This window comes from Amblyomma maculatum, chromosome 1, assembly GCF_055883805.1.
Source record: "Amblyomma maculatum isolate TAMU_Amacu chromosome 1, ASM5588380v1, whole genome shotgun sequence".
NCBI classification, from domain to species: domain Eukaryota; kingdom Metazoa; phylum Arthropoda; class Arachnida; order Ixodida; family Ixodidae; genus Amblyomma; species Amblyomma maculatum.
In genome coordinates, this window is record NC_139344.1 from 273,966,166 (window position 1) to 273,979,197 (window position 13,032).

The 13,032-nt window shown below is 42.9% G+C and overlaps 1 protein-coding gene across 1 annotated transcript in view; it reads left to right on the top strand.

Annotated features, from left to right (window-relative positions):
* The window catches only part of LOC146206573 (uncharacterized), an 89,727-nt gene that overhangs the window by 74,685 nt on the left and 2,010 nt on the right, over positions 1-13,032 (top strand). Inside the window, exons 6-8 of the mRNA XM_084591305.1 lie at positions 9,206-9,396; positions 9,542-9,671; positions 9,867-10,000. Of these exons, the coding sequence (XP_084447431.1) occupies positions 9,206-9,396; positions 9,542-9,671; positions 9,867-10,000 (455 nt within the window). The remainder of the gene's footprint in view (positions 1-9,205; positions 9,397-9,541; positions 9,672-9,866; positions 10,001-13,032) is intronic.

Genomic DNA, 13,032 nt, shown 5'->3' on the forward strand with positions numbered 1-13,032 from the left:
CTGCGCATGCCCAAACCCCCTCGACGCGGATAGATGGTGCCACATACTGGATGTCCGCACATGGACCTGCCGCGTCGGGACCAATGAATTGTTCGCTCCGCCCACGCACGGTAGAGGGTCACCGTGGCGGATCGCGAATCACGGTAAGCTAAATCTCTCTATTGTCGACAGCGGACGGCGGGCAGCACAGCTACAGTGGCTGGAATACTGTAGCACAAGCAGCGCAGCCAGACTGAATTGACCGAGTCGGCTTGTCCGATCGCGCATCTGCTGCCGACAGCATGGCGGGTTGGAAAAGAACAGCCCGCGCGTTTAGCTAACCGTGAACAGTCACACGATGAAATATCTCCACTGCAGCTGCGCTGCTGTATGGCTTACTTGCTTTTAAAAGCACCATATTCATATGCGCTTTCTATAGCATTTTTCTGACAACTTCTACCGAGGGTAAAAAGTTGAGAAGTTTCAATTGAATAATAGTATCAGATTAAAGGAAAAGCACTGCCCTCTGTGACTGCCAATAATAGTACTGCCTCTATTTTAAAACTCGTGAAAAGCACCACTTTATATATATATATATATATATATATATATATATATATATATAATAGAGCGAAGGTTACGCTTCATTTAAAGAAACATTTTATTAGACTCGACGTTTCGATCGGAGACCGATCTTTCTCAAGAGTGAATCTTCTTGGATAGTGTTGCGGCTTTTTAAGCATTTGGACATAGACCACACCTGGGTAGGAAAACAAAACGTGGGAGACAGAGGAAAGAGACAGATACAGTAGGGAAGGATGATGTCCAGGTGTGCCATCGCAGGTGCATCGCAGGTGCTGGACAGGCCTGTCGAACTGCGCTGACACAGGTGCCTGGATGCATAGTCTCTGCTGCGAAAGAATGCGGGCTATTTTCACTCTTCCTGGCCACGACGGCCGAAGAGTGGGAGTAGGGAAAAAAATATAAATGAATAAATAAATAAAAAAAGGGGGGGGGGGGGGATGGAGGTGGATAAGGAAAGGTGTTAGCTTAGAAAAAAAAAGTGTCGGAAGCAAGCGAAAGAAAACAGAAAGGGGGGAGGGCGGTAGGAGGTAAGTGGCTCTGACAAGACCAGAACACACCAACACTTTGGTATTCAAAAAAGGTGATGACCTCAGACGACTTGGCCAGGCGTGCACATTTCCTGTGTTCGTGACATCGGAAGAGAGGACAGGACCCCGTGGTTTTCGTTTAAGCCCTGTTGTAGAGTATTAAATTTAAAAATGAAATATGATTCTCGTTGTTCGCGCTCACGAGTGTTTTTGAAGCCACTCTGTAATATTGTGACTTTAAGATTATCGAACTCATGTCCCTCCTTGCGAAGGTGCTTCGAAAGGGGGAGGTTGGGAAGGGTTTGAGCGTGCGAGCGGTGGTTATTAAATCTCAATCGGAAGGAATTATCTGTTTGGCCAATGTACTGCATACCACAGTCACCACACTCGAGCATGTAAACAACATTGCTAGAATCGCAATTTAAATCTTCTCGTATAAAATGTTTGAAATTTGAGTGGGTGCTTTTAGCTAGTGCTGTGGATTGCATGTGTTTACAGATTTGACATCGGCTTTTTCCGCATGACGTGCAACCCAAAGGTCTCGGTTTATTGACAGTTGAGTGGACAACGTGGTTTTGTAAATTCTTTGGTCTTCTGTATGTTACCTGAGGAGCAGTCGAGAATATTTTGGAAAGTCGTTGACTTTGTTCTATGATATTGAAATGTTTTTTAAGGATTTTGTTAATATTTGGGATATTGTCTGCGAAGGTTAGAATGAGATTACAGTGTTGTGGTGTTGGCTGTGATTCCGCAAGGGTGTGATGACGATTACTTATTTCAGCCTTTTTTATGGCATCTTCGATGATAGAGGGCGGGTAGTGTTGTTTCTCTAGTGTTACTCGCATGCGATTAGCATTTTCTTGAAAATCTATGGATTTTAAGCAAATACGTTTGAATCTGATAGCTTGCGAGTATGGGATTGAAGTCTTGCAGTGGCGTGGATGGCAGCTGCCATCCACGCCACTGCAAGACTTCAATCCCATACTCGCAAGCTATCAGATTCAAACGTATTTCCTTGCGGAATCACAGCCAACACCACAACACTGTAATCTCATTCTAACCTTCGCAGACAATATCCCAAATATTAACAAAATCCTTAAAAAACATTTCAGTATCATAGAACAAAGTCAACGACTTTCCAAAATATTCTCGACTGCTCCTCAGGTAACATACAGAAGACCAAAGAATTTACAAAACCACGTTGTCCACTCAACTGTCAATAAACCGAGACCTTTGGGTTGCACGTCATGCGGAAAAAGCCGATGTCAAATCTGTAAACACATGCAATCCACAGCACTAGCTAAAAGCACCCACTCAAATTTCAAACATTTTATACGAGAAGATTTAAATTGCGATTCTAGCAATGTTGTTTACATGCTCGAGTGTGGTGACTGTGGTATGCAGTACATTGGCCAAACAGATAATTCCTTCCGATTGAGATTTAATAACCACCGCTCGCACGCTCAAACCCTTCCCAACCTCCCCCTTTCGAAGCACCTTCGCAAGGAGGGACATGAGTTCGATAATCTTAAAGTCACAATATTACAGAGTGGCTTCAAAAACACTCGTGAGCGCGAACAACGAGAATCATATTTCATTTTTAAATTTAATACTCTACAACAGGGCTTAAACGAAAACCACGGGGTCCTGTCCTCTCTTCCGATGTCACGAACACAGGAAATGTGCACGCCTGGCCAAGTCGTCTGAGGTCATCACCTTTTTTGAATACCAAAGTGTTGGTGTGTTCTGGTCTTGTCAGAGCCACTTACCTCCTACCGCCCTCCCCCCTTTCTGTTTTCTTTCGCTTGCTTCCGACACTTTTTTTTTTCTAAGCTAACACCTTTCCTTATCCACCTCCATCCCCCCCCCCTTTTTTTTATTTATTTATTCATTTATATTTTTTTCCCTACTCCCACTCTTCGGCCGTCGTGGCCAGGAAGAGTGAAAATAGCCCGCATTCTTTCGCAGCAGAGACTATGCATCCAGGCACCTGTGTCAGCGCAGTTCGACAGGCCTGTCCAGCACCTGCGATGCACCTGCGATGGCACACCTGGACATCATCCTTCCCTACTGTATCTGTCTCTTTCCTCTGTCTCCCACGTTTTGTTTTCCTACCCAGGTGTGGTCTATGTCCAAATGCTTAAAAAGCCGCAACACTATCCAAGAAGATTCACTCTTGAGAAAGATCGGTCTCCGATCGAAACGTCGAGTCTAATAAAATGTTTCTTTAAATGAAGCGTACCCTTCGCTCTATTATTTTTTAAGCGGCCAAGTACGTTAAATGTTCTCGCATCCTATATATATATATATATATAATGCGTGCAAGGCGAAATATACAAAACATTATTCAGTTTGACCTTCTTATCTCTTTATATTTTTTTTTCGCCACTGCTACAAGGGAAGCCTTGGCAGGGCCCAGTACGATATTCACACATCATGTCTCTGTTCCTGAAGAGTGTCTACGAGGTTGTTTACAACCATCCGCGGGAGGCTGAAACCGGGATGAGAGGAAAACAAAAAGACAAAATGCAAGATTGTGCTGTTTTTTTTTTATTATTTTTTTTACGATAGAGTCCGCTAAAACAGTAAAAAATCGCGCAGAAAAGTGCGCAGCACACTATTGTTCTAAAAAATGGATGCAATAAAATGAGACATCTACATGAATGTTGACTCGCTAGTTAAGAAGCCACTGTATCGTAAGGTTTTCATCTCTTAATCTATGCGTGCAGAGATAGGTTGTTAATCAGTAGCAAACTGGCTAAGCGTGTAAATGTATCTCTAACGATGCGGTGGCGGATATTTATCGTATTTCTGCGCGAGACGCATCGAAAAATAACAATACCAAAGTAGAGAAATGTAAAGAATAGAAAATGAAACCAGTAAATAACAATAAAATAAAAAGAAACAATATGTCCCATACCCAGCTCACACTCTCCCATTTACCCTGCAGGGGTGGCGCAGTGGTTACGGCGCTCGACTACTGTTCCCAAGGGCGCGGGATCGAATCCCGGCCTCAGCGGCCGCTTTTCGATGGAGGCGAAAAGCAAGGTGCCCGTGTGCTGTGCGATGTCAGTGCATGTTAAAGAACTCCAGGTGGTCGGAATTTCCGGAGTCCTCCACCACAGCGTCTCTCATAGCCTGAGTTGCTTTGGGACGTTAAACCCCACAAACCAAACACTCTCCCATTATTTGTGGAAAACAAACCAGGAGGTTATAATTGAGCACAGTATAAGTGATTGAACCAAGTAGGTTATAGTATAACCTCCTTGGTTAAACTACAATCACTTATACTATGCTCAAAAAGGGGGGGGGGGGAACGCATCCTTGGAGATGAAAGAAATGATGGGTTGTCCAGCACCTCGCCACTGAAGGCAGCTGACTTCCATAAAGACCGCGTACCGTCTCTGGAAAAAAAGCCGCATGGTAGATTTCAGTTTGAAAACGAGTCTGGCAGTAAAACCGACACATGAAGTTGGCAGATGCTTTCAAGGGGAAGATAAAAAACTCGTTTTTTTTTTTTTTTTTTTTTTTTTTTTTTTTTTTTTTTTTTTTTTTTTTTTTTTTGCCTGGCAGGTCGCACCACACAGCTCCGCAGGCCACATGTGTGTGCTCGGTGGGCCGCGTGTTTCAGACCTCTAGTCTAAGTTATTGGAACTGAGGCGCGCCGTGCTTCGATCGGCATTAACGTAGCAGAGTTGGCATTGGTATTCGCCACACACTCAAGACACTGCCGCAGTTCCTGCAACACCCCATACTTTTTGGCCAAAAGTGGAGGCTGGAACAGACGGCGCGCACGCGTGTTCAATGAGGAGGCAGCGAATGTACCTTGCTTTCGGCTGTAAATGCGGTTCTTAACATATGTAGAGAACAAATTATTTGAGTGGATTTCACACTACGATTACAGAACAATGGTGAACTTTTGTGGGGACTCTGACGACCTCCGGCGCTGCATGCTTATACACCGGAGGTCGTCAGAGTCGTCTAGCCAACTAGCTCGCTCGCAAGTACTACTGAGTTTTTGTGGTGAATTATTTTAAAAGCTCGAGGCAGCTGCATGATGAGCCGAGTAAAATTTTCCACGTCCATGTAGACTAATGTCGACTCATATATATATATATATATATATATAATTCTATATTCTCGCCTCCAAACACATAGCACTGGGCCTCACTCCACGCCGCGCTATCACGGGTGCCGAGAATTCGCCACCGATGTAGGCTTGAAAAAGTTTTAATTCTGCATTTTGAAATGTCTGTTTACTTGTAATAACGGCTGTCATAGAACGCCTTTGATTTGATGTGCTTCACGCGGAGCTATAGGTAGACCCTCCAGAGGTTATGGAGAGGAGTGTCGTTGCCGCTTTCGCTCTAGTGTCCTTAATTAGAGAGATGTGGTATAGCGTCTGCCGTAACCGCTTAACGCGGCCGCCAGTGCGGATCACCGCATAGAACAAGTAACTAAAATCCGAATAATAATAATAATAATAATAATTGGTTCACAGGAAGGGAAAGGCGCAGTATCTATCACACTTGCGTCTGTGGACACCTGAACCGCGCTGTAAGGGAAGGGAGGAAGGTGGGAGTTAAAGTGAAAGGAGAAAGAGGAGCCATAGTGGAGGGCTACGGAGTAATTTCGATCACCTGGGGATCTTTAACGTGCGCTGACATCGCACAGCACACGGAAGCCACTTCGTTTCGCTTCCATCGAAACGCAATCGCCGAGGTCGGGTTCGAACCCGGGTATTCCGGACAGTAGCCGGGCGTCTTACCACTTTACCACCCCGGCGGGGCATCTAAAATCCGAACCATCGCGTTTTGTCGCCTATTCTGTAGAGCTGGCTTCACTGCACTTTAACCTACTATGCAGTGAAGCCTAAGCGCGGAAACTTCAGTTGTCTGGTGATCTGTAAAGGCAACGATGCCAGGGAGTTTTCAGATTTTAGAAATGACTGCTTGTGATGTGGTGTATGGGGTTTAATCTCCGGAAGTAGAGGGATGCTGTCGTGGAGGCTGCCGCGGCTGAAATCGAATCCGGGCCTCCGGCTTCGGTGTGCAGTGCCGTCGCCTCTGAACCACCACAGCAGTGCTGTCATGACTCGCAAAAATGAATGCCACTTTGGAAGCTTGAGCCAGTTCCCATATTGAACAAGTTACGGCATGTGCAAACTAGCAGAAATTCCAAGAGAAAAAGTGCACAGGGTCATATGATGTGATGCAACAAACTTGCATTGGCAGTTGTGGTTGTACATTGTGCTTTTGCATTGATCGTCTTCCCATTGCTGCTTTAAATCGCATTTCATTGTGAGCATATGGAGGTGAGTGCTTTCGCTCACTTGCACTTCATCTGAACCCGCATTGATTCCAAATGTAGCAGCGCGTGCCACAGAAAGCATGCACAATCGGGTTCAATAGTAATGAAAGAAAGACATTGTCCACATTCCTTTTTATTGTTTGTTTTCTTTTTTTTATAATTAATAATATGTGTCCCACTTGAAAAGCAATTCAAGAAGCATTGGGAATTATCACCTAATTCGGATACTTTGTATTCAAGCTTACACTTTTCTCAGTTAATGTCACATCATGTGATTGCTGGCTCTGTACATAGTTTTTTCATGTTCTTCCTACATTAATCACTTTCTTGGATGATTTATTTCATTGGATAACAGATCATGGTCCGAGCTCATTATTAGGGGCTGCGTAAAAGTTAGTGTTGTTGTTTATCTCTTAAATGTGAAAAAAATTAGAAGTGTAGAAGGTCAAGATAGCTGTATACAGTAAGCGCATGAAAAGGACATGTTGCTGAGCTAGTTGGAGTGTTTGAACAGCCTGGGGAAGTGCTGTGTGTGTTTTCTAGCTTTTTCCATGCCGTTTAATAATGCATCAACTCGCATGCAGTGCGGCTCCAGAATATGATTCAGTGTAATTATTACCCATATCGATCCGCATGTATTAGAAGAGTATTATATGGTCATATCTTCCTTTTCTTTTAATGAAATTATTTCACAAAACATCTGCCACACTATGCCAAGGCATTCATCTACTAATGTTTACATGAGTTCTGTAGAAGCCTATCTTAATTAATTGGGAGGAATTTTCCAGGTTGCAGCTAGACTGATTCTGATGCTATGCATGTTTCCTGTCTGGCACGAGTTGGCTCAGGCTAAATGCTTGTACTTGTCAGGCTAAATGCTAAATGGCTTGTACTTATTGATCGAGCGCAAAGCATGTGCATCATCAATAAAATCATTACGGACATCTACACAAAATCACTGCAGGCGCTTTTCTATGCAAGACTGATTAAAGCATTTCAAGTAATACTAAATGTTTTGGGTGGGATGAATGAAGCTGCCTCAGAACTTTTGAAGCGAAAGCTTCATTACGCTACCTCGAGCCAAGGTCAGCATGGCTACTTGAAGGAATTGACCTTCAAAGAGCTAGAGGACAAAGTGTGGATATAAGAAAAAAAGTCACCACCAGGAATCGAACCACTATCTTTCTGATCCCTAGCTGAGTGTGGAAACTACTACTCCACACCGAGCTCGTGGGGAACATTGTAATTATTCTTGTCTAGTCTGAGAATGATAGTAGTGATGACAGTGATGATGCAGCTAGTGATAATGATGATATCAGCACTGACAATGACAGCGAATTCAGTTTATAACAATGATGGTAGTAGCGATGACAATGACGATGTAGCTAATGAGAACTGTCCTGTAAAGTGGCTTTCACCATTTTCGCTCTTAAGCAGACTTAAATGCAGTCTTGTATGTTTTATGTGCCAATAAATAAAATAGTAGCACACACTTATGTCTAGAGTTCGAAAGGTTGCTGTAATAGATTCAGAAGTCGTCAATCCCTTTGCAAAAATGCCATGGCGAGTAGTTTTTATATTGTAGTAAGTCTTTTATTTGATTCTTATATGAGAATTTTACTTGAGTGATATTTCAAAATGATGGTTACATCAAATAGTATGTAGCTTGCAGCTTTGCATTCATTTCACATTTCATAATGTATAAATATTATGTGCAGATCAATGTGCAGATATTTAATATTCATTGAGCCCAGTAGTGCTCTCTCCTTACCACCACTTACTCCCTCACTCACGCATGCACATAGCACTTATGTGTGCATGCCTGTGAGCCCTCAGACACAAGAGAGATAGAAAATTACTTCTCACCAAAAAGGGATTATCGAATGCAGTGGAAAGGCTGAAGATGGAAAGGATGAAGTGAAGGAAAGGTCACTGAAAGCCCATGCTATGCAAGGGCTGAAAGAGAGAGTGGGACAATTGAAATCTGGGCCAGTTAATGTATACTTAATAGAAAATTAGTGAAACAAAGGAGGGACAAGAAAAAGAAAGGCACATATACAACATCTTTGTTTCAATAAAGTCCAGCCATTGTATAGATGCCTTCATCTTTTTTTTTTGTCCATCTTTTTGACTGTTTCCTCTTAAAAGGAACTCTGGGGACAAACTAAAGTTGGACTGTAGCGACAGGTTACAGCGTTGTAATCGAGAAGGGATCACCTCACCTGCTTCTATAGGCTAGAAAAGGCCAAAATAGAAAATACAGATGTCGCCATCACTGGCCGGTTTCGCAAGTAAAATGGTTGCTCCAACACTGATTTTTGAGTGTGAACCCCATAGGCCATGCTGCACTACTGTTCACATCAAAATGGTGGCAGACCCGATGGGAATAGCTTTAAATCAGATTTTCTCTGCGATAAGTGTGTATTTTGCTGCCGAACAAACATCAGTATTCTGAGAAAGAGCCAAAGGATAAATTATTTTTTAGAACACTTATCGCATGGAATTGCTCTCAGTCGGTAAAAATCTTTGGTCCTCTGAGGCAAGTGCACAGGAGACACATCAAGTTAATAAAATGATGAGTATGATGTTGCTTGCTTAGCTCATGTTATAATTGTTGATTGATCTGGTCAAGCTACTGCCCTCTTCTCTTTTTCAGTGTTGCACATAACTCAATATAATAATGAATAGATAGAAGTGTGAGACTCAAAATAACTGGCAAGAAACCTTATGATAAAATTCCCTAGGGTTATGGGAGCAGTGGCATAATGAGTGTGCTTTCTTCTTCTTTTTTTGAATGCGTGCAGAAAATCAAGAAGAAGGTGTAGTCCTGTCAGTTCCCAGTGTAGTCATCCATCACAGTGGTTTCTGGCTCAACTGCAGCTCCCCTGGGGCACATTCCATTCACTGGCTGAAGGACGGTCAAGAGTTTTATGTTTACTCATCAACAAGCAGCACCCCGAAGATTATCGGCGATGTTCCAGGGGTTTATGTCGATGTGAGTCAGCCTTGCAAATTTGCATTAGTATACAAAACAAAAAGGTAGTGAAATAAAGGTAAAGTTGCAGCTTTCAGTGCTGTGCATTTTCTCCATTATGCATTCTTGAAGGTTTTATAGCTAACTTTTGTACTTCTTTTCCCAGGAGGATATTTCATACAGAGGCCACATCTACCTAAGTCGATCAGAACTAACCACTGAGGGCACCTACAGCTGCAAAGTGAAGCTACCAAGCTATCGTACTAAGATCTCAGAAAAGAAGCTGCAAGTATTTGGTGCGTTGCTTTGAAAGATAGATAGTACAGGGAAGTAGCCAGTTTAATTAGTACTGGGGTCTGCATTTGGTTTATTGAGAGCCTTCTGCAGCCAAATGTTTGTGCATCTTAAAGGAAAGGAAGCTAAGGCATTCAGAAAAAATTTATTGGAAGAATTTGTGCCATGGTTCTAAGAATTTCTTTTTTCTCTTCAAGCTCTCCCTACCAGAGACCCTGAAATTGAAAATCTCCAAAGTGCCTACAAGATTGGAGATACCATCAATGCTACATGCTCTAATGGGCCATCAAAGCCTGCTCCCATTTTGACGTGGTACGTCAATGGCGAAAAGGTAAGTCTGAAGTGGCATCATTTGTTTGTTGGCATGATGTAGTTGCAGACCAGTGGAAATGCTACTACTTCACTAGGCAACTGGCTAACGTATGGTTGTAGCATTCTTTTCTTACACTGTGGTCAGGGCCCGTATTCTATTATAAGCATTCATTCGGCATCATGGCAACCTGACAGGAGCATCAGATGAAAGCAATGAGAGGCCAGTCATAGAAATCGCAAGGTAGTAGTTTCCGCTGTCGATGCTATCCACCACTACTCTCCACACGCACACACATGCCAACCACTGGCTGTGTCATGCAGCCAGTGCCGAGGTCTGGTAAGCGGAACCCCTCATCCCCTTAAACTGTCCATTGTCATGCATGTGGCCCTTTTGACAAAACTACGGTTCTCTTTCTGCCATTCACAACAGCATACCAGGCGAGTGATGGAAGCATTTTGTATAATCTCTTGTGCCATATGTACTGTCAGGGACAAAAGCTCCTGGAACACGTGAATGGCAACCAAAACATGCAAAATTCTTATTGGCCAGTATTTTCAGACCGTACTTGTGGATTTGAAAGTTGGACTTGAATTCCGTCAGTGTATGCTAGTCCGAAATTACCAAACACGCATTCCAGAAACTTTTGTGCTTGATAAAACAGGCCAGCCTTAGGTCATACTCTCGTGAAAAAAAAATTGTCTCCGAAAATACTGACAAGCATGTTGCAGGCTTTTCCTTTGTTACTTACGCAAGCATTTTCACTATCAATACTATAGGGTTTAGGCTCTGTGCGTGAGTAACTCTGGCTGCAATGTGCACGCTGCTCATGGCAGAAAGGGGAGACCATGTGGGAGACGCGCGTCTCCCCACTGCAAAAACGCTGCGAAGTTGTACAGGCATGCCTCATCTTTAGCCTTCATTCTTTTTATTGGTGGCATTTTGTGGTTATGCATGAATTCTGCCTTGCAGTCTTCAACAGCTCATACTGAAGCTTGCCAGGGACAAGGTCTTTTATGTCCCCAAAAGAGCGAAGCAAAGCAGTAAGAACGTTACATCACTCTTGCCTTGTTGGGCAGTGAGCCAGCAGTTATATGTCAGCATTCACCACAGGACGTTCTTCTCAAATGAGACAAAGAAGGCACACTAAAATCCTCTCATTCAGTTTTCCTCACCACCCAAAAAAAAAAAAAATGCACTAGACTGCAGGGACCAATGTGGCCCCTGTATTTTCTGCTTCCCAGTTGGCCTGCACAACAAAAGAAATGCACTCGCACCAGGCGCCACATGACGCACCCGTTGGTATGCACTGATGCAGTTATTTATTCTGTAATTTTTAATTATCCTTTGGTTTGGTCTATATCGGTAAAACTGGTACTATGTCCATTATAGCATGCGTGAGCACCAGTATCAACATACTGCTGGCAGCTAGGTGTTCACTGAAGGAGCCAGGAAATACAGAAATTAGTGTAAATTGATGAATCTGTTGTAGCAAGGAGAAAAAAACTAAATAAATATTACAATTCTGGAACCTGATGAAAACCTTTAAAAACCTTCATTTGACAATCATCCAATGTATCTCTCGGTTTCAGAAAAGCCTTCCCAGTGGTCACTAAAATTTTCAGACATATAGATGACTACCTTGTCTTTCTAGGTATTTGGCAATAAACTCCTCAAACTGATATCTCAGAGGTACCAAGCTTTCTACGGCGACATTTTACCTCTTCGTGTGATTCATGGAGCCTCTGTCAGCCATTCCATTAGATCTCCTGAATGCTGTTATTTTTCCTTCTATGTCTGCTGGGCCACTCAATAAATGTAGGTGGAACTTCCCATTCTGCTCATTAAAAACTCATCAGAAGAGGCATGTAAACTTTTACTTCATTAATGATTTTAAAGCACTATAAGCACTTAATTTTTGGTTGCGTGTTTCATTCTTTATAATAACATGTAACACATTACTATGCATAGATAACCATGTTGTATCTACCTACGGCCATTAAATAATTTATAATGAAATTTCTTCTTTCACACATTCTAGCTTCAATAGCCGAGCAATGGCCATGATGTTAAAGTTCGATATAGGTCAGTGAAGGGTGAAAAAACTGTGATATAATTACCTCTTCTGCACCCATGATTCGCTTTTAAGGTTTGCACGCTTTAAAGTTGTAATGAATAAAAACAATGAAGGAGCGACCGCGGTTTCTCTCATTCCTTTCCTGACCTATATGAAACTGACGTCATGGCCATTGCTCGACTGTCAAAACCGAAACATCCGAGAGAAAAAAAATTCAATTATCATGATATCTGATGTGAGGATAGGAGCTTAGATTTGAAAAATCTGAAATTAACTGCCCCCCCCCCCCCCCCCTCTTTTTGCAGCGGTATCTCGATGAGATGGGGCACAAGAAATAATTTATTTGGCATACAAATTTGGCAAACATCTTCGGTGCAAACACAAATACAGTTCGCTTAAACTTCAAGCTGTAGGCAGCTCTCAACAAATGTGTGCAGTCTCACACATACTCTTTAGCATAGTCTTATGTGAAAAGCCACCCTGCATAGACATAAAGAAAGCCCTGCTTTACCAAGCCATTTGAATGTGCTATGTGGCCTTGCCGGATAGCATGCCTGACTCGGAATGCAAGGTTCCTGGAAGGCTGATGCTGACCTCACCCAATTCCATCTGAAAGGAGAGACCCAAGTTGGCAGCTGCTGCTATGTCATATGGTCGCGTGATATCAGGCAACACTGTTCTGGCTGTGCCAGCCTTGCACCTACTGCCAGAGCCACAGCCATGATTTTTCGCACACAGTGCCTATGCTGGATTTTCTGAAGAATGGTGCCTTTAACGCTCTCACTTCAAAATTTGATGTCTGTACTCCTCTGACAGATCCTGACGCTGTGCTCCTTCAGCAGACCTGCATTTATTCCATGCTGTCCAGTTTCAAACAAGAGATCAAACCCTTCTCCTTTTGTTGTCTTCTCTGTTTCCCATACATGGCTACTTGGAAATGAACGCTCAGCTTACAGTCAGAGCTTTCCGTCTTTTC